This window comes from Hemitrygon akajei, chromosome 2 (genome assembly GCF_048418815.1).
Source record: "Hemitrygon akajei chromosome 2, sHemAka1.3, whole genome shotgun sequence".
In the NCBI taxonomy this organism is placed as follows: domain Eukaryota; kingdom Metazoa; phylum Chordata; class Chondrichthyes; order Myliobatiformes; family Dasyatidae; genus Hemitrygon; species Hemitrygon akajei.
The window spans coordinates 178,239,698-178,262,356 of record NC_133125.1 but is presented as its reverse complement, the minus strand read 5'-3'; the positions used below and the strand labels follow the sequence as shown (position 1 = coordinate 178,262,356).

Genomic DNA, 22,659 nt, shown 5'->3' with positions numbered 1-22,659 from the left:
AAAGCCACGTTTCCATAAAGCATACAATTGAGCCGACTCTCAGCTGCCTCTGATGCAGCAGTCTTGCCCTCAGATCCGTGATTTTGTTCTCCAGCGACGGCACATTTGCCAACAGGATGCCGGGTAGAGGAGGCCTCATCCCCCTGTGTTTCAGCCTGGCTTGGATTCCCCTCTCCGGCCTCACTTTCAGACATGGCGATGAGCCTTAAAGGCCCCACACCTGACTGGTCCGGGACCTTTTAAGTGTTATTGATGTTCCTGCCTCAAACACAATATACAGGTTGAGTAACCCTTCTCTGAAATGCTCGGGGCCAGAAGGTTGGTCAGAAAGGTTCAGACACTTGGCTTTCAGGATGAGATAGTAAATTGATTAGACATTGGCTTTGTGGGAGAAGCCAGACAGTGGTTGCCTCTCTGACTGAAGGCCTGTGACTAGTGGAGTGTCACAGGATCAACACTGGGTCCGTTGTTTGTCATCAATATTACTGATCAGGATGATAATCTGGTTAACAGGATCAGTAAATATGCAGATTACACCAGGATTAGGGGTGCATGGGAGTGGGGTAGAACAAAGGGATCTGGGAATACAGGTCCACGATTTATTGAAAGTGGTGTCATGGGTAGATAGGGTCATAAAGAAAGCTTTTGGCACATTGGCCTTCATAAATCAATGTATTGAGTACAGGAGATGCTTAGGTTGAAGTTGTCTAAAACTTTGGTGAGGACTAATTTGGAGTATCATGTGCAGTTTTGGTCACCTACCAACAGGAAAGATGTAAATAAGGTTGAAAGAATGCAGAGAAAATTGCAGAGATTTTGGAAGACCTGAGTTACAGGGAAAGATTGAATAAGTTAGGACTTTATTCCTTGGAAAGTAGAAGTTTGGGGAGAGATTTGACAGAGATTTTGAAGGGTACAGATAGGGTAAATGCAAACAGGATTTTTCCACTGAGGCTGGGTGGATCTACAAATAGAGGTCAAGGTTAAGTTTCAAAGTGCATTTATTATCAAAGAATGTAGAAATTATACAACGTTGAGATTTGTTTGCTTACAGGCAGTCACAAAGCAAGGAACTCGAAAGAACCCAGTTGAAGAAAATGAGACCAACTCCTCAGTGCCCAGAGAGAAAGAGAAACAGAAACACCAAAACAAATCATATAAACAATAGAAGCGAGCAACAACAACAGCATTCCGAACCAAACTGAGTCTTTAGATCCAAATCCCTGGAGCAGCCTGGAGTAGGCCCAAAGCCTCGGTATTCACTTCATCATTGTAACGGGGTAAACAGCTGCAAAGTTCACAGACACGAAGCGCAGCAACCGGGGTAGTCTCACAGTCTTAGCATCACAGAGAGAGAAACCCCCAGACTATCTGAGCTGGTATTTAAATTCAAAGTTCAAAGTACATTTTATTATCCAAGTATGTATACATTATACAACCTTGAGATTCGTTTCCTAACAGGCAGCCATGAAAGGACAAAACACAAGCACTAACCCCATATATCTGAAGAAAGTCTCTCTAATGCCCAATGTGCAGAGAATTACAAGAAACATGTCCAGAAGAAAGTAAAAGAATAAATTAACCCACAAAAAAGACCTTCCCTTCCCTTCCAGCTCCAAATCTTAACAAATTTGACAGGACTGATCATTCAGAGCTGGAAGGGAAATTGGTAATGAATGGAAGGTATGCTTCATGGGTAAGTTTAACGTGGGGAGGTAGTGGGATAAAATCCAGACTGAGATAAAATTCCACGATGGGGCAACAAGGACAAAGAGAAAGGAGAGGCTGATGAATAGTCTGACCCACAAGTCTCCATGGAGACAGGAGACTGATGACACTGGGATCAGGAACAGAAAACAAGTTGCTGGAGGAACTCGGTGGGTCAGCAGCATCTGTGAAGGTAAAGGGGTTGCACACACAAAATGGTCCTGCTGAAGGATTTCGGCCCGAAACATCGACTCTGCTTTGTTCTGCCTGGCCTCCGAGTTTCTCCAACATTTTGTGTGTATTCCTCGGATTTCCAGCATCTGCAGATTTTCTCTTGTCTGAGGTAAAGGGGTTGTGAACATTTCAGGTTGAGACCTGATGCTGCTTGTTTTATTTTTACACAAACATTCACGGTTTGGTTCATATCGTTGAAAAACATCAAGGTGAAGACCTGGGAGATAACTTTAGATTCTAGTTCATCCTCAGACTGTTCACTGGGCAAGAGCTGAATCTATTTGTGATTAGTTAAACCAGTTTATCAGACAGGTGTTCAGGCCTGTTAATCTTGAGTGAAAGTGATGGAAATTGTGCCAATGGGCAGAGTCTCAGGTGAATGAGTTATAGTTATAATGGGGAAAGGGGATTTGGTGATATGAAGAGGGTTTGATTCAACACCTCAGTAACTCCTGCGATGTGGACTATAAGTTTGGGAATGTGAAAGGGCATTTGTGAGGAAATTGAGAGAAATTATTTTTCAGTAATGTGGGGTCTGAAGAGGGTGGGAATTTAGGTGGTGGGTGCAAAATAAGAAACCAGCTCTTCCATCCCCCCCTTTCTTGAGAGCAATTGGAAATGAACAAAAACCACTACAAGAGAGGTGTCCTTGGATCGTGTGCACTGCTCACCACTGGATGTCCTGGACAACCTCTCCCCTTACCTGTATTAAATATCCCAGCATTTGGACAGTTCAGCCTGTACCCTTGAGCTGTTTAGTTTCAATGTTGGAATAAACCACTGCCTGATGCTGTGAGCAGCTGTTCCAGTCCTCGGCATCAGAACAGGATTCACAGTCAAACAGTGGAACCTCAGTGTTACAGCTGGGGTTGGTTTTTGTTAACACTGGCAACTTGATGTCAGTCTCAGCCCTTGAGATCATGAGGGAATACAGCAGAGAATATCGACAGTGGCTGTTGCCTTATCTGCTGGACATGTCCAGAGGGAAGCTGCAGTCTATCTGTTTCCACATGCACAGTCACTGGCTGAGGGTTTATCTAAGTTATCAACTGTAAAACAAATCCTGGTAGCAGCCACAAACTGTGTTTTGTGTCTCTCTGAGCTCCCCATTTGCTGCAGTGGTGAGTGAACTCCTGAACCTCCTTCAATCCAAAGCTCTGACATCTGATCCATTTCAGAGTTGTTTGGGTTGCTTGATGTTTAGGACATGCAATATCATCACCAATCGAAACAACCTGAGTCAAGCTCTGTTACCGGGACATTTGTCCATTGATGCATGTGTTACATCATTCATATTGTGTGGTTAACAAATGTTGACCAACAGGCAGCCATGAAAGGACAAAACACAAGCACTAACCCCATATATCTGAAGAAAGTCTCTCTAATGCCCAATGTGCAGAGAATTACAAGAAACATGTCCAGAAGAAAGTAAAAGAATAAATTAACCCACAAAAAAGACCTTCCCTTCCCTTCCAGCTCCGAATCTTAACAAATTTGACAGGAACCCAGTTGAAGAAAATGAGACCAACTCTTTAAATGTTGTAAATTTCTTTTTATTTTTGAAAAGGTTCTAAGATGATCACAATTTTGTGGAAGTTGAAAGCCGTCTGTGATATTGTCCTCATCAATTGTTTCATCATTGCCTGGATCGTCAGTGCTACGATTTTTGGTATGTGGTCAAATAAACTTGTATGAAAGTGATGAACTCAGTTCTCTGCAGGGTGGTTGGAATGCATTGGGTATCTCAGTCAGTACATTGTAAGATGCTTTATCAGGACCACCAGCATCTGCAGTCCTCAGACCCACAACTGGGTGCAGGGAAACCTGCTGGAGGTTCAGACAGTAATGGCCAAACATCAACAGTTCAGAACCACCAGAAACACAGTACAGGTCAGCTGAACACATACAGGTCAGATAAATCACTGGAGGACACACAGGTAAACCGGACTGAGTGATGGAACTTGGGTGATTCGGTGAGTTTCCAGTGAAATTGTGGGACAGCCGCATAACCAATTGTTGTGGATGTCAGGAGAGTCAAACCATGGACCATGTGGGATGTCTGGCTGCAGTGTCGTGCACTCCTCAAGGTGTGGCCATTGGAACACCAGAAGATGCAGCCAGTGCAGAATATTGACAGCAAGTGACCAGGATAGATGAGACTGCAGGGAATAATTCAGGTCTGGAATAACTGGTCAGCATGTTGTTATCCCACATCGGAGGCCATGCAGAGTCAGTTGGTTCAGTCACGTAGACAAAGTTAGCAAGTCTGGGCAGAGGCGGGTACATCTCCTGCCCTGTGGAGATAAGTGGAATAGTTTGGTTCTTTGCATCAATAGGCAGCTGTTACGGTCACTTACCTGATGAATTGTTACAGGTTTACTCATTTGAATTTGTTTTTAATTGCAGGCCTTTCCATCGCGGGAATTGTCAGTATCGTCTTGTCAATCATACTGCCAATTGTGTTCGTTTTAATACTGATGTGCCTGGCCATTAAAAAGGCTTTGGGCGAAGGTATCTGTCATTGTATTTTCACTCTTGTGTATCAACTCCAGTCACATCTCCAAGTAATTTTAGACTCATTTTAATAAAAAGATAGAAAAGAAAAAACCCTGAATAATCTTCACCCCCACCGAACCCTCTGGATCCCTGTGACTTGTGGGATGAAATTGTCTGACATTTTTCCCAGTTATGAAAGTCTGATTTACAGTGTCACCACAGCTGGAATGATTCTGGAGTCACCTCTGATCTGACTCCAGAGGGTCTTTAGAAAAAGTAGTCTGGAGAGGAACGTGTCTCAGCTCACTGGTGTTTGATCATGGTGTTGTCAAATTTCAGCATCATATCGGGTTGGTGTAAAGGATCCCAATGATGGTGAGGTGAGTGAGTGAGTGTTTCTCATCCTTGATACAGTTGGGTGTGGGAAGGCCTCTCTTTCAGGCTGCCAGGAATCTTGCTTGGATATTTGCATCAATTTTGTTTTCAACAGCATCTTCTAATCAATTAATGAAAGGGAACACCACCTTCTCCCTCTTCCTCCTTAAGTTCTAAACCATCCAAAGTTCAAAATATTGACATTCCTTCCTCATGGCCTAGTTTAATTTTTGCCAGTCCTGTTCACTTTGAGAGTAACTTAACCACACAGACTATAGTTATCCAAGAACAGTACCAGTAGCTACTGGTGTTTGTAGTGTAAATGTTCTTTGCTGATTCACAGACAAATTACCAAATGAAGTCTGTCTCCGAGAGACAGGAATCAGGAAAAGTGCCGATGTCCCCAGGTTTGGTCAGGGAGTTGTGTATTAAAGAAGAGTTTAATGGATCAGGGAGGGATAGAGAGCTTTATTGGGGGTAAATTCAAGATAAGGAACAAGACAGCTCAAAGCACAAAGTGATGACGATCAGGTTGTCTCAGGTGGACAGGAGGAAAGGGATGCAGAAATACAGAAACTTGTAGACTGAGAGAGACAGGGAGTGAAATGTAAAGTCAGAGGGGTCTGAAAGAACAGATCAGCATTTTAATATTGAGCCATTGTCTGAGGGAGAACCATGTGGGGCAGTAAACTGAGTACATTACCATCACCAGGGAAGAGGTACTGAGCACATTGTCAGAGCTTCCATCTGCCAAGTCCCAGGTCAAGATGGACTTCATCCTGGGGTCTAAAAGAATGAACTAGAGTTGTAATTTATGATCGGTATTAATTTTTTCAAGTTTTCTTGAGTGGGAGAACGTTGCATTAGATATGAAATCCATTTTCCACTCCTCAGCCCTCTTCCCTAAATGGTCAAATTCCCTCTGCAACCCACAATAACCTTCACTATTACGAACAACACCTAATTTTGTGTCATCCACAAACTTAATGATCAAGCCTTGTGCATTTGCATCCAAATCACTGATAAAAATATCAAATAACAGGAGTCCCGACACTGATAACTGCATCACACCACGAGTCACCGGCTTCCATTATGGAAAACAATTTTCTCTCTGCTTTCTACCTCGGAGCCAATTTTGAATCCCCTGGAAGCCCCTGGATTCATGTCAGGATCATGTCAAAATAAATAATGTTCATTGTCCTATCTATCCTTTTGGATATCTCTTCAAAAAAACTGAATGATTCATCGACCTTGACTCCCTGTACATAAAGCTATGATGTCTCCTCCTAATCAGATTTTGTCTAATGAAATCCTGGTGGATCCTATTGCTCAGAATTCCCTCCAGTAACTTCCCCACCACTGATGTCAGGCTGACCAGGCTGTAGTTCCCGGGCTTGTCCTTGCTGCCCCTCTTAAACAACAGACCAACACCCAGCATCACCATGAGAACAACAGAGGTTCCAGTGCGAGGCTCACCATCCCCCTGTCAGGGTAAACTGTCAGGGAATATCTGTGGCTTTACCAGCATCACCCACATTCTCAGAACCAGTGTGGAGGAAGTGTTGCACGTTGAGAGATCTCCACTTTTGGATGAGACATTAAACCAGAGTCCCATCTGCTTTCTTCAGGAAGGTGTAAATGATCCTTCGGTGTTATTTCCAAAAGAGCAAAGGATTTCTCCGCAGTATCGGAAAAATAATTCTGTTCACCAACATCACAAAGCCAGCTTTTACATGACTGTTTGTTCAGCCTTACTCAGTACAAACTGAGTCTCATTCCCTCCAACAGTGACTGCACTGAAAGTACTTCACTGTCTGGACCAGAGACTGGTAAAAGATGCTGTGAGATTACAGGTTCTGTTTCTCACGTGGAGAAGTTCACTCTGCCCCCGCTCATAGGAGTTGGCTGAATTTTTCAGTTCCTGTGTGACGTCATTGAAACAATATGAAGAATGTAAAGAGCTGTCAGACACACTCCTGTTCCTGGCACGATGCAACATCAGACCCTGATATCTGAAATAAAGTCGCTGGTGACAATAAGTCTGATGTGCAGGTGTCAGTCAGCTGTCTGGGCATCAACCTGCCCTTCACAAGGAGACTTTCTCTCCTCGAATGTGCCCCTGACCAGATTGTGGATATCAGCCTGAGCTCCTCTGGCTAAATGAGTGGGAGAACTTTTGTGACAAAATGTGGAATCGAGTCAGAGGTTGAGAGTTTCAGTGACTTTCCAGTGAAATTGTGGGGTAACTCCATAACCAATTGTTGTGGAAGTTGGGAAATCAAACCCTGGATCATGTGGGTCAGTGTAGTGCACTCCCAGAGGAGTGGCCATTGCAACACCAGAAGGAGCAGCTGGTGCAGAATATTGGCAGGAGGTGACCTGGAAAGATTGGACTGGAGACCTCTGAGGACAACTGATCAGGCTCGGGAATTGTCTGTTCCAGGTTTCCCACAGCACAGGACATGCAGTCGATAAGACTGGGCAGAGGTTGGCACATGCCGGTCTCCGCAGGGTGAAAGTGGATCAGTTTGGCTGTTTGCAACATTGTGCAGCTGTTGTGGTCATTTCTCTGGGGAATTGTTACATGTTTTCTGATTTGAATTGATTTTCACTTGCAGGTGATTCCATCAAGGACGCTTTAATTACAGCCTTGCAGTTGGTTGGCCTGATGTTGCCATTGGTGAATGTTCTGCTTCTGTTTTACTTGATCTACAAGAAGATTTTTGATGAAGGTGTGTGACTTTGTGTAATTCACCTTTGTATATAAACACCAGTCGTCTCTGCAAGTAATATGTGACTAATTTTAATAAAGACATTAATGAAATGAAAAACTTAAAAATTCACCCCCCTTCCCCCACAGACGCCCCCCCCCAACACACTGTGACCTGTGGGATGAAACTGCATCATTTTTCACCCAGTTGTGAAGTGTTGGTCACAGTGATACCATCTCTTACCTGACTCCAGAGGGATCTTTAGAAGACGTCGGGTTGAGAAGAAGCTATCTCAGCTGTCTGGTGTTTGACACGTGGTGTTGTTCAACTTCAAAATGAAATCAGCTGAGGAATGAGGGACAGAATCCCCTTTATTCCAGTGATGGTGAGGTGTTTGCATGATAGGTATCCCTCTGACCCTCGATAGAATTCAGTGTTGGGAGGCCTCTCACCGATCTTTCCTGGATATTTACAATAGTTTTGTTTTCAACAGCACCTTCCAGATAGTCAGCATAAGGGAACACATTCCCCCTCTTCCTTCTCAAGTTGTAAACTATCCAGGGGTCAAAATATTGACATTCCTTCCTCATGGCCGAATTCAAGCAAGTCCTGGCTAGGTTCACTTTGAGATCTACTTCACCGTAGAGGCTAAAGTTGTCCAAGAATAGAATCAATGTTTGTACAGTAAACACCCCCAACTGATTCACTGGCAAATGACCAAATGAAGTCAGTCACCAAGCCAAGTAAAGCAAGATGAGGGCAGATGACCCCAGGCTTGGTCAGACAGTGAGGTATCAAAGAAAAGCTTGAAGGATTAAGGAAAGGTGGTGAGCTTTAGTGGGGTAAATTCAGAGGTAAAGAACAATTTGCTGAAAGCAAAGAGATAAAGCTTGCTGTGAAGGAGAGGATTAGAACAGAAATATAAAGGTTTATAGACTGCAGAGAGGAAGGGGAAGCGAGTTGGAAAGTCAAAGAGGTTTCTGAAAGTATTGATGGGCATTGAGCTATAATCTGAGTGAGAACCAGTGTAGGGCAACAAATCTGAGAAAATGACAATCACCAGGGAAGAAATACTGAGTCAGTTGTTGGAGCTGCCATCTGACAAGTTGGATATCCAGATGGACTTCATCCTGGGGTCTGAAAGAGGCAGCTAATGAGATACTTCATGCAGCAATTTAAATGTTCTCCCTGTTCTGAAAAGTTTCCATTAAATTGGACAACAGCAAACGTGATTGCTTTATACAAAGATACCAAGAAACGACAGGAGAGTATGGGTGAGGGGGATGTGTGGATGTGAAACTTGGCAAGGAGATGGGGTAGAATATAGAGACAGATGAATCTGGAGACAGATACAATTTTCAGTACTGGAGTGATGTGTAACATTTCGAAGGGTTGATCCTGTGGGCAGATTGAAGGAGCAGAGACAGATGTATGATCTCGATCACAACCATCATGGCATCCTGATAAGTTGCTGCAAAAGTTAAAGGATGGAACTAAGGGATTATTTTTACATTCAGGATAATCTTTCAACATGCCTACATAAAATGTTACAGCATGTGGACTGTTCAGCCTGCACCCTCGTGGAGTTCAGTTTTCAATTTGAACCAGAACACTGTCCGATGCCATTGAACAGCTGGAAACAGTGATGTTGTGATTCTCTGCGTCAGAACAGGCTGTACTGTCACACATGGAACTCAGTCACTGGCAAAATGGTTAATTACAGTCCTCCAGGTCACTGGGATAATTCAGCAGAACTGATTTACAGTGGCCTGATATCCCATCCACTGGATGTACACACGGACAAACTACAGAGTAACTGTCATTTCCACATGTGATGCCTGTGGGTCAGTAAGTTATCAAATGTAGTGTTTCCAGAGGGAACCAGAAGATGCTTTTGGTCCCTCCCTGGTCTCTCCACGTTGCCAGTGTGTGAGAGCTCTCTGAACCTCCTTCAGTCCAATGCTTGAATGTCTGGTCCAGTTCTGAGCTGGTTGATTGCCTCATGTTCGGACACTGAATATCACAATGAACCTGACCAAGCCCGGGTTCATCTCTGTTCACTGCAGCACTTCATTGATGCAAGTTTTGAATAAGTTGTGTAGATTGTAACTCAGGGGGATTACTACCATCAGGGAGGAGGCACAGGAGCCTGAAGACACACATTCAATGATTTAGGAACAGCTTCTTCCCCTCTGTCATCAGATTTCTGAACAGTCCGTGAACCCGTGAAGACAATCTCAATATTTTTGCTCTTTTTGCATGACAATATATCTCATTGTAATTTATAGTATATTTTATTTATTACACTGTACAGTTGCCACAAAACAACAAATTTCATGATATTTGTCAGTGAAATTGATTCTCATATCTGATTCTGAGGATTTCAAACAGTTGCAATTTCTTTTTTTTAGCGTTTCTGTTCTTCGCAGGTTTCTTTAACCTGATATTCTTACTTGGCATTTCTGTCAGCACTTCGATTCCAGGTAAGTGCTCGAACATAATTCTGTATTTACATGAATGATGTACTTGGTACTGAGCAGACGGATAGAATGAAGTGTCTCTGTCAGAACATTGTGAGCTGCTTCATCTGGACCACAAACACAGACAGTCCTTGGCCCCACAGCTGAGGACTGGGAAACCTGCTGGAGGTTTAAAATATCTGAATGTCCATTTTAGTTTAAATCTCTGTTCAGAACAACTGGCCACACGAAATTTCAGACAATTATCGAAACGTTATGGAAAGTCAGATTGTGTTTCTGAACATAATCTCAGGGCATGTCATTCCTTTCTGGACTCAGTATTGAATTCAGTAACATTAGGTAACTTGCTTTCTCAGTTTATCTTTGTCAGAAACAGCCATTTCTGCCAGTCATCTATCTGACATTGCCTCATGTTTTTCTCTCTCTATTGACAAGTCAAGTCCTACAGCCCTGTTATTTGTGATGTGTGACACTGACAAAGATGATTTGTGTGCTTCTAATTGCAACAATAACTCAGTGTATCAGAGATATTCCCTTTCATCCACCCATCCCTGCCCCATCTTCTCTGTTACAGAGTGAAAGAGAAGTGCAGCACAGAAACAGGCTCTTTGGCCCATCTAGTCCATGCTGAACAATTTAAGCTACCTACTTCCATCGACCTGCACTGTGTCCATAGACCTCAGTATCCCTATCATCCATGTACCTCTGCAAACTTCTCTTACGGGCCAAAATCAAACTTGCATGTATCACCTGTGCTGGCAGCTTGTTCCACACTCTCGCGACCTTTTGAGTGAAGACATTTCCCTTCATGTTCCCCTTACACTTTTCACTATTAACCCATGACCTCGAGTTGAAATTCTATCCAACCTCAATGAAAAAAGCCTGAAATTTACCTGAAATTATCCGTTCATAACTTTGCATACGTATATCAAATCTCCTCTGTCTTCTCGTCTCCAAGGAATAAGGTCCAAACCTTTTCAATCTTTCCATTTAACCCTGGTCCTCCGGACCCAGCAACATCCTTATAAAATTTCTCTGTACTCTCTCAACCTTATTTACAACTATCCTGTAGGTAGGAGACCAAAACTGCACACAGTACTTCAAATTTTGCCTCACCAGTGTCTAGTACAACTTCAACAAAACATCCCATCTCCTGCACTCAATACTTCGATTTATGAAGGCCAATGTGCCAAAAGATTTCTTGATGACCCAATCAATCTGTGATACCACTTTCAATGAATTATGGACTTGAAGTCCCAGATTCCTTTAATCTACTAAACTCCTCAGTGTCCGACTATTCACTGTGTTGATCCTACCAAAGTGCAATACCTCACACTTGTTTGAATTAAATTCCGTCTGACATTTTTCAGCCCATTTTCCCAGCTGGTCCGGATCCCACTGCAAGCCATGATGGTCTTCCTCGCTGTTCACTACACCCTCAATATTGCTGTCATCCACAAAGTTACTGATCCAGTTTACCACATTATCATCCAGATAGATGATATAGATGACAAATGATGGACCCAACACCAGTCCCTTGACACTCTACTGGTCACAAGCCTCCAGTCAGACAGGCAATGATCTACTGCCTGTAGTCTGTATAGAATCCATGTAAATTATGCATTTAAGATCTCCTTGATCACTTTTGGCTCCATGCATGTATTACCATTCTGATCTTCCAGAGGACCGATTTTGTCACTTGAAATCCTTTTGCTCTTAGCATATCTGTAGAGTCCCTCGGGATTCTCCTTCCCCTCATCTGCTAAAGCAACCTCAAGCCTTCTTTTTGCCCTCCTGATTTCTTTCTTAACTGTTCTCTCATTTCTTATACTCCATAAGCACCTCATTTGTTCTTACTTGCCTGTACCTGCAATGTACCTCTTTCTTTTTCTTAAACAAGGCCTCAATATCTCCTGGAAACCAAAGTTCCCCACACCTCTTGTCTTTACCTTTTATTCAGACAGACACACGCAAGCTCTGTATTCTCAAAATATTATTTTTGAAGGCCTCCCACTTACCAACTGCACATTTGCCAGAAAACATCCTGTCCTTATCCACACTTACTAGATCTTCTCCTACACCGTCAAAATTGGCCTTTCTCCAGTTTAGAAACTTAACCTGCAGACCAGACCTATCTTTCTGCATATTTTCTTCAAAACTAATGACATTGCGATTACAAGATGCAAAGTGTTCTCCTACACACACTTCTGTCACCTTTCCTATCTCATTCCCTAACAGCAGATCAAGTATCACACACTCTTTCATTGGGACTTCTAATACTGATAAAGAAAATTTCCTGAACACATTTGACAAACTCTATCCAGTATGGATCTTTGACACTATGGGAGTTCAAGTCAATATATTGGAAGCTAAAATCAGCAACTGTAACAACCTTATATTTCTTGCAACAGTCTGCGATCTCTCCATAAATTTGTTCTTCTAAATCCCATGGATTTCCGTATAATCTGTAATGTGCCCCATTAACGTGTTCACACTTTTCTTATTCCTCAGTTCCATCATAATACCTCACTAGATGAGTTCTCCAGTCTGGCCTGGCTGAACACTGCCAGGATATTATCCTTGAATAGTAAAATATCCCCTCCTCCTTTAATCCCTCCCGCTCTGTTGTGTCTAAAACAATGGAACCCCAGAATATTGAGCTGCCAGTCCTGCCCCTCCTGCAACCAAGTCTCCCTAATGGCTACAATATCATATTCCCAGGTGTTGATCCATGCTGTGAGCTCATCTGCCTTTCCTATGATACTTCTTACATTGAAATATACACAGTTCAGGACATCAGTCACTCCATGCTCAACCTTCTGATTCCCGTCTATCCCCACAATCTCTCCACTATCTGTTCTGACACTCTGGTTCCCATCCAGATGCAACTCCAGTTCAACAACTCCTCCCCAACCCCGTGCAGCACTTGCAAACCTTCCTACTCGGATATTAGTCTCCCTCCAGTCCAGGTGCAAACTGTGACTTCTGTACAGGTTCTATTTTCCATGGAAGAGAGCCCAATGTTCCAAGAATCTGTTGCCCTCCCTCCTACACCAACTCCTTAGCCATGTGTTAAACTGTATAATCTTCCTATTTCTGTCTTCATTAGCAATCTTGACATCAGTGGTGGGGAAGATGCTGGAGTCAATTATAAAAGATGAAATAACGGCACATTTGGATAGCAGTAACAGGATCGGTCTGAGTGAGCATGGATTTACGAAGGCGAAATCATGCTTGACTAATCTTCTGGAATTTTTTGAGGACGTAACTATGAAAATGGATGAGGGAGAGCCAGTGGATGTAGTGTACCTGGACTTTCAGAAAGCCTTTGATAAAGTCCCACATAGGAGATTAGTGAGCAAAATTAAAGTACATGGTATTGGGGGTAGGGTACTCACATGGATAGAAAATTGGTTGGCAGACATGTAACAAAGAGTAGGGATTAACGGGTCCTTTTCAGAATGGCAGGCAGTGACTAGTGGGGTACTGCAAGGCTCAGTGCTGGGACTGCAGCTATTTACAATACACATTAATGATTTAGATGAAGGGATTAAAAGTAACATTAGCAAATTTGTAGATGACACAAAGCTGGGTAGTAGTGTGAGATATGAGGAGGATGTTAGGAGAATGTAGGGTGACTTGTCCAGGTTGGGTGAGTGGGCAGATGCATGGCAGATGCAGTTTAATGTGGATAAATGTGAGGTTATCCACTTTGGTGGCAAGAACAGGAAGGCAGATTACTATCTGAATGGTGTCAAGTTAGGAAAAGGGGAAGTACAACAAGATCTAGGTGTCCTTGTTCATCAGTCACTGAAAGTAAGCATGCAGGTACAGCAGGCAGTGAAGAAATCTAATGGCATGTTGGTCTTCATAACAAGGGGAGTTGAGTATAGGAGCAAAGAAGTCCTTCTGCAGTTGTACAAGGCCCTGGTGAGACCACACCTGGAGTATTGTGTTCAGTTTTGTCTCCAAATTTGAGGAAGGACATTCTTGCTATTGAGGGAGTGCAGCATAGGTTCACAAGGTTAATTTCCGGGATGGTGGGACTGTCATATGTTGAAAGATTGGAGCGTTTGGGCTTGTATACACTGGAATTTAGATGGATGAGAGGGGACCTGATTGAAACATATAAGATTAAGGGATTGGACACGCTAGAGGCAGGAAAAATGTTCCCGATGTTAGGGAAGTCCAGAACCAGAGGCCACAGTTTAAGAAGAAGAGTTAGGCCATTTAGAACAGAGTTAAGGAAAAACTTTTTCACCCAGAGTGTTGAGGATCTATGGAATGCTCTGTCTCAGAAGGAAATAGAAGCCAATTCTCTGGATGCTTTCAAGAAAGAGTTAGATAGAGCTCTTAAAGATAGCGGAGTCAAGGGATATGGGGAGAAGGCAGGAATGCGGTACTGATTGTGGATGATCAGCCATGATCACATTGAATGGTGGTGCTGGCTCAAAGGGCCAAATGGCCTACTCCTGCACCTATTGTCTATTATCACAACCCTGGAAGTTTTGCCCTTCAGCTTAGTGCTGAACTCCTGAACTCACTTTGCAGAACCTTTTCATTCCTCCTACCTACACGGACCACAATTTCTGGCTGTTCACCCTCCCACTTCAGAATGCTGAGGACTTAATCCAAGATGTCCTGGACCCAGGCACCCAGGAGGCATCATAACATCTGGGAATGTCATTCTTGTCCACAGAACCTCCTTTCTGTTCCCTAACAAATGAATCCCCTGTCACCACAGTTCACCCCTTCTTCCCACTTCCCTCCTGAGTTACAGAGCCAGACTTAGTGCCAGAGACCTGACCGCTGTGACTTTCCTCTGCTAGGTCATCCCCCCCAACAGTATCCAAGTGGTGTACCTGTTGTTGATGGGGATGGCCACAGTGGTACTCTGCACTGGTTGTTTAATCCCTTTCCCTGTCCTGACTGTCACCCAATTTCCTGTGTTCTCCACCTTGGGTGTAACTACTCCTCTGTATGTCCTACCTATCAACCCCTTAGCCTGCCGAATGATCCGGAGTCCTTCCAGTTCCAGCTCCAAATCCTTAACACAGCATGTGAGAAGTTGTAGCTGGAAGCATTTCTCACAGGTGTAGTTGTCAGGGACACTGGAGGTCTCCCTGACTTCCCACATCCCACAAGAGGAGCATTCCACTATCCTGCCTGGAATCTCTACTGCTCCTAACTGAGCAACCATAAAGAAGGAAAAACAACAAAATGTGGGGGGGAAAGAAAACTCTACCTGCAGCAACACACACAAAATGCTGCTGGAACACAGCAGGCCAGGCAGCATCTATAAAGAGAAGCACTGTCGACGTTTCGGGCCAAGACCCTTTGTCAGGACTAACCGAAAGGAAAGATAGTAAGAGATTTGAAAGTAATGGGGGGAGGGGGAAATGCAAAATTATAGGAGAAGACTGGAGGGGGTGGGATGAAGCTAAGAGCTGGAAAGGTGATTGGCGAAAGTGATACAGAGCTGGAGAAGGGAAAGGATCATGGGACGGGAGGCCTCAGGAGAAAGAAAGGGGGGGGGGGGGGAAGCACCAGAGGGAGATGGAGAACAGGCAAACAACTAAATAAGTCAGGGATGGGGTAAGAAGGGGAGGAGGGGCATTAACGGAAATTAGAGAAGTCAATGTTCATGCCATCAGGTTGGAGGCTACCCAGCCGGTATATAAGGTGTTGTTCCTCCAACCTGAGTTTGGATTCATTTTGACAGAAGAGGAGGCCATGGATAGACATATCAGAATGGGAATGGGATGTGGAATTAAAATGCGTGGCCACTGGGAGATCCTGCTTTTTCTGGTGAACCGAGCGTAGGTGTTCAGCGAAATGGTCTCCCAGTCTGCGTCGGGTCTCACCAATATATAAAAGGCCACACCGGGAGCACCAGACGCAGTATCCCCACACCAGCCGACTCACAGGTGAAGTGTCGCCTCACCTGGAAGGACTGTCTGAGGCCCTGAATGGTGGTGAGAGAGGAAGTGTAAGGGCAGGTGTAGCACTTGTTCCGTTTACAAGGATAAGTGCCAGGAGGGAGATCGGTGGGAAGGGATGGGGGGGGGATGAGTGGACAAGGGACTCGCGTAGGGAGCGATCCCTGTGAAAAGCAGAAAGGGGGGAGGGAAAAATGTGTTTGGTGGTGGGATCCCGTTGGAGGTGGCGGAAGTTACGGAGAATTATACATTGGACCTGGAGGCTGGTGGGGTGGTAGGTAAGGACAAGGGGAACCCTATCCCGAGTGGGGTGGTGGGCAGATGGGGTGAAGGCAGATGTGCGGGAAATGGGAGAGATGCGTTTGAGAGCAGAGTTGATGGTGGATGAAGGGAAGCCCCTTTGTTTAAAAAAGGAAGACATTTCCTTCGTCCTGGAATGAAAAGCCTCATCCTGAGAGCAGATGCGGCAGAGACGGAGGAATTGTGAGAAGGAGGTAGCATTTTTGCAAGAGACAGGGTGGGAAGATCAATAGTCCAGGTAGCTGTGAGAGTCTGTAGGTTTATAGTAGATATCAGTAGATAGGCTGTCTCGAGAGATGGAGACAGAAAGATCAAAAAAGGGGAGGGAGGTGTCGGAAATGGACCAGGTAAATTTGAGGGCAGGGTGAAAGTTGGAGGCAAAGTTAATGAAGTCGACGAGCTCAGCACACGTGCAGGAGACAGCACCAATGCAGTCATCGATGTAGCAAAGGAAAAGGGGGATGGATACCTGTATAGACTTGGAACATGGACTGTTGCACGAAGCCAACAAAAAGGCAGGCATAACTGGGACCCATACGGGTGCACATGGCTACACCCTTGGTTTGGAGGAAGTGGGAGGAGCCAAAGGAGAAATTATTGAGAGTAAGAACTAATTCCGCTAGACGGAGGAGAGTGGTGGTAGAGGGGAATTGGTTAGGTCTGGAATCCAAAAAAAGACCGAAGAGCTTCGAGACCATCTCGGTGGGGGATGGAGGTATATAGGGACTGGACGTCCATGGTGAAAATAAGACGGTGGGGTCCAGGGAACTTAAAATCATTGAAAAAATTCAAAGCATGAGAAGTGTCACGAACAGAGGTGGGAAGAGATTGAACAAGGGGGGATAAGACAGTGTCAAGGTATGCAGAAATGAGTTCAGTGGGGCAGGAGCAAGCTGAGACAATAGGTCTACCTGGACAGGCAGGTTTGTGGATCTTGGGTAGGAGATAGAAACGGGAAGTGCGGGGTGTGGGAACTATGAGGTTGGTGGCAGTGGATGGGAGATCCCCAGAGCTGATAAGGTTGGTGATGGTATAGGAGTCAATGGCCTGGTGCTCCTTAGTGGGGTCATGATCAAGGGGTAAATAAGAGGAGATATCAGAGAGTTGTCGCTGTACCTCGGCCAGGTAGAGGTCAGTACGCCAGACAACAACAGCTCCCCCCTTATCAGCAGATTACCTGGACTATTCCTCTTCCCACCCTATCTCTTGCAAAAACGCTATCCCCTTTTCACAATTCCTTCGTCTCCGCCACATAAGTTCTCAGGATGAGGCTTTTCATTCCAGGACGAAGGAGATGTCTTCCTTTTTTAAACAAAGAGGCTTCCCTTCATCCGCCATCAACTCTGCTCTCAAACGCATCTCTCCCATTTCCCACACATCTGCCCTCACCCATCTGCCCACCACCCCACTTGGGATAGGGCTCCCCTTGTCCTTACCTACCACCCCACCAGCATCCAGGTCCAACATATAATTCTCTGTAACTTCTGCCACCTCCAACGGGATCCCACTACCAAACACATTTTTCCCTCCCCCCTTTCTGCTTTTTGCAGGGATCGCTCCCTACGCGACTCCCTTGTCCACTCATACCCCCCCCCCCCATCCCTTCCCACCGATCTCCCTCCTGGCACTTATCCTTGTAAACGGAACAAGTGCTACACCTGCCCTTACACTTCCTCCCTCACCACCATTCAGGGCCCCAGACAGTCCTTCCAGGTGAGGCGACACTTCACCTGTGAGTCGGCTGGTGTGGTATACTGCGTCCGGTGCTCCCGGTGTGGCCTTTTATATATTGGTGAGACCCGATGCAGACTGGGAGACAGTTTCGCTGAACACCTACGCTTGGTCTGCCAGAAAAAGCAGGATCTCCCAGTGGCCACACATTTTAATTCCACATCCCATTCCCATTCTGATATGTCTATCCATGGCCTTCTCTATTGTCAAAATGAATCCTAACTCAGGTTGGAGGAACAACATCTTATATACCGGCTGGGTAGCCTCCAACCTGATGGCATGAACATTGACTTCTCTAATTTCCGTTAATGCCCCTCCTCCCCTTCTTACCCCATCCCTGACATATTTAGTTGTTTGCCTGTTCTCCATCTCCCTCTGGTGCTCCCCCCCACTTTCTTTCTCCTGAGACCTCCCGTCCCATGATCCTTTCCCTTCTCCAGCTCTGTATCACTTTTGCCAATCACCTTTCCAGCTCTTAGCTTCATCCCACCCCCTCCGGTCTTCTCCTATCATTTTGCATTTCCCCCTCCCCCCACTACTTTCAAATCTCTTGCTATCTTTCCTTTTGGTTAGTCCTGATGAAGGGTCTTGGCCCGAAACGTCGACAGTGCTTCTCCCTATAGATGCTGCCTGGCCTGCTGTGTTCCACCAGCATTTTGTGTGTTGTTGTTTGAATTTCCAGCATCTGCAGATTTCCTCGTGTTTGCTGTACCTGCAGCTTTGTTTTTGCCTTTGACTGAAGCCTTGAAGAGCTAAAGCCTCAAAATCTCCACTCTAACTCTGACCACTCCAATGATGGCCGCTCCACTAGCCACTGCCTCACTCTAATTCGTTCATGCCAATCAATCCTGAATTCTGGTTGGACGCTGCCCAAAGTACCAAACTGCCATGAGACACTGCATATTCTGCACAATGGGCGAACGGGAGTGAACTATGTCTTCTCAAGCGTCCGATCTCTCTGATAGGTCACTGCTCAAATGACTATCTAAAGTCATTCTCCCTATTCAAGGCAGGAACCGGGTATTGATTGTAGTTGATCAGCCATGATCTCAGAATGGCGGTGCAGGCTCGAAGAGCCGAATTGTCCACTTCTGCACCTACTGTCTATTGTCTATTCCGAGAGTGTCTAGGACCTGCAATATTAACTCTATTTCACCTTCCACAGCTGTTACACAAACTGCTGTGTGTTTCCAACATTTTTTATTTTTTATTAAAGACAGAGCTGATGGACTCTAAATTGCGAATATCTAAAAGCACCAGTGATACAATCCTCGTTGGGGAGCAGAGTTTCTAATTATTGATTAATATAATGTCATGAACAAAAATTGAAATTCATCAAAACTGGAGGAAAAGCAAGTTCCAATAAGGAAATTTCATCTGTACAATAGGATATTGATAGATTCAATGAGTGGGTGATAACTCAGCGCATGGAGTTGAATAGAGGAAAGTGTGAGATGGAGCCTTTGAGTAAGAGGAATCAGACTGTAATGTCAATGGAGAGGAATTGTAAATGAGTGAATTGCAGAGGGATCAAGATGTTCTTGTAAAGGAATCACAAAAGATCTGGTATGGCATGTAATCAGGAACAGGAGAGACACATTAACCTTCATTGCGAGGGATTTGGAGTTTAGAGATGGGTAAGTATTGTTACAGTTGTGCAGAGTGTTGGGGAGTCCACTTGCTACTGTGCACAATTCTGGTTCCCTTGTTTAAACACAATTGCACTGACTGCAGATAGTCCAAAAGTGATCCATAAGGGTCATTCCTGGGGTGAGTAGCTTTTCCCAACACAAGCAACTGATAGGTGTTTAAAGAAGAGATGGATAAATATTTGAAAGATTGGGGAATTTGGGATTGTGTGGGACTGGGACAGAATTGGCAGCTCTCCTGCTCATTTTTCTGGTGTATTGTTGCATGTTTGCTGATTTGAATGTATTTGTAATTGCAGGTTTTTACAGCGAGGACACTGTCACATTTGCTGCGTCAATCACAATGGTGGTGTTGCTTCTAGTGGCTTTTATTTCATTTGTGATTCTTTGGTTGACAGGTAAGTGCTATTGTCTACACTTGTGTTTAACTGCAATTTCCTTGGAGAGATGATTGAAGTGTAATTTTAAGAGAAAAATCACACCTCCCGCCCCCAGTCTGGGTCCATATAACCATATAACAATTACAGCACGGAAACAGGCCATCTCGGCCCTTCTTGTCCATGCCGAAACATGTCCCTGAGACATGTGGGATGAAATTTCCCTGTATTTTTGCCCAGTTGTGGAGTGGTGTTTCACCGTGACACCACTGCTGGAACGATTCCAGAGTCACCTCTAACCTGGCATCAGAGATGGTACTTGAGGGTAAAATGACTCAACAGATTTGTGTTACACATTTGACAACAAATGTTGTCAAAGGTGCCTTGACTCGTGATGTAGAGGTGAGGAGTGAGGGACCACTCCTCACTGCACACACGTGGCTCCTCCAGGGAAAGAGTTAAGAACATCAAGTTTCTGAGAGTGCACAAAATTGATGATCTCATCACCACCTCTTTGGGCAAGAAAGCAGAGCAGCATCTCCATTCCTTGAGATTGTGTCTAACCCCCACCCCCATCCCCCATGATAACCAGTTTTTACAGGACCCCAATCGAGAGTGTCCTGACCGGCTGCAACTCTGTCTGGTACGGGAATTGCGAGGCATCTGACGACAAACCCAACAAAGGATCAGAAGTGTTGCTGAGAGGATCACTGGGGTCTCTCTCTCACCCAGTAGATATATTTATCAGGAGTGTTACATACACGGGGCACTTAGCATTGTCAGTGATCCCTCCCATCCATCCAGTAATCTTTCTGATCCCCTACCATCAGGCAGGAGATACCGTAGCATTAGGACAAGAACTGTTAGGATAAGAAACAGTTTCTTCCCTCCAGGCTGTAAAACTATTAAACTTCAGGTCTCATCATGTATGGAGCACCAGTAGTGTTATACTGCTTACTTTTCAGTTGTATTATATATGCACCTTGTTATTGGTTAATTTATTTGTGGTGATATTACTCTGTGTTATGCACATGAGTTACATGTACTGTGGTGTGAACATTAATCCAGAGGAAAGTGGTCTCATTTGATGGTATACATGTATACGGTTGAATGACAGTAACTTGAAAGTTGCTCATTAATCCTGATGAAGGGGAGGTGAGAGAGTGGTAAAGCCCCTCCTCATGACATGGATTTTAGCAAAGTTTTGTTAAAGTTCCTCATGGCGTACTCAAGAAACTAAATGTCCATGGGATCCAGGAAAAGATGGTGTTGGAATAAAAATTGGTTGAGAGGGAGGAAGCAAACAGTGAGGATCAATGGGAGTTTCAGTGTCTGGAGGGCCATGTGTGGTGAGTTAAGCAGGGCTCAGTAACAGGTCCCTTGTTGTTTAAGGTTCATGTCAATGATTTGAACTTGAATTGAGGAACACCTTCCGGAAGTTTCCAGTTGATCACAATATCAGCAATATCTCCTCAATACCTGAGGAGAGGGAACTATTAGCAATGGCATTAACATTGGAACCAGGAGAGGAGGTTGGTGATGAACAGGATCTAACAGAAGGAGGGTTTATCATGAAAAAGAAATGGATGGAATACAGACTCAATGGATACAAAGATAGGTGGAGGGGCCGGTAGTGCTGAGGAAACAGAGTCTGCAGAGAGACTTGGATAGATTGGGAGAATGGGCAAAGAAGTGACAAATGAAATACAATGTTGGAAAGTGTTTGGTCATGCACTTTGGTAGAAGAAATAAACAAACAGATTATTATTTAAATGGGGAGAGAATTCAAAGTTCTGCGATGCAATGGGACTTGGGAGTCCTCGTGCAGGATACCCTTAAGGTTAACCTCTAGGTTGAGTCAGTGGTGAAGAAGGCAAATGCAATGTTGGCATTCATTTCTAGAGGAATAGAATATAAGTGCAGGAATGTGATGTTGAAGCTCTATAAGGCACTGATAAGTCCTCACTTGGAGTACTGTGTGCAGTTTTGGGCTGCTTATTTAAGAAAGGATGTGCTGATGTTGGAGAGTGTTCAGAGAAGATTAACTAGGATGATTCCAGGAATGAGAGGGTTAACAAATGAGGAATGTTTGACTGCTCTTGGACTGTACTCCTTGGAGTTTAGAAGAATGAGGGGGGACCTCATAGAAACATTTCAAATGTTAAAAGGCATGGACAGAGTGGATGTGGCAAAGTTTTTTTTTCTCATGGTGGGGGAGTCTAGTTCGAGAGGGCATGACTTGAGGACAGAAGGGTGCCCATTCAGAACAGAGTTGCGAAGAAATTTTTTTAGCCAGAGGGTGGTGAGTCTGGAGTTTGTTGCCACGGGCGGCAGTGGAGGCCAAGTCATTGGGTGTATTTAAGGCAGAGATTGATAGGTATCTGAGTAGTCAGGGCATCAAAGGTTATGGTGAGAAGGCGGGGGAGTGGGACTAAATGGGAGAATGGATCAGCTCATGATAAAATGGCAGAGCAGACTTGATGGGCCGAATGGCTGACTTCTGCTCCCTTGTCTCATGGTCTTATGGTCAATACAATTTCAACACCAGAGCATCGAGGGACATTTGGGAGGGTTAGTCCAGTGGGCAAAGGGAAGTGGGGAAACTACAGGGACAGTTGTACAGTCTGAATCCCAGCCATTCATGGGTTCAGTGCACATTG

The 22,659-nt window shown here is 44.6% G+C and overlaps 1 protein-coding gene across 1 annotated transcript in view; it reads left to right on the top strand.

Moving 5' to 3' along the window:
* Positions 1-22,659, top strand: part of LOC140721468 (uncharacterized) — an 88,169-nt gene that overhangs the window by 26,590 nt on the left and 38,920 nt on the right. Inside the window, exons 6-10 of the mRNA XM_073036294.1 lie at positions 3,509-3,610; positions 4,348-4,452; positions 7,431-7,544; positions 9,935-10,006; positions 19,922-20,020. Coding sequence (XP_072892395.1) covers positions 3,509-3,610; positions 4,348-4,452; positions 7,431-7,544; positions 9,935-10,006; positions 19,922-20,020 — 492 coding nt within the window. The remainder of the gene's footprint in view (positions 1-3,508; positions 3,611-4,347; positions 4,453-7,430; positions 7,545-9,934; positions 10,007-19,921; positions 20,021-22,659) is intronic.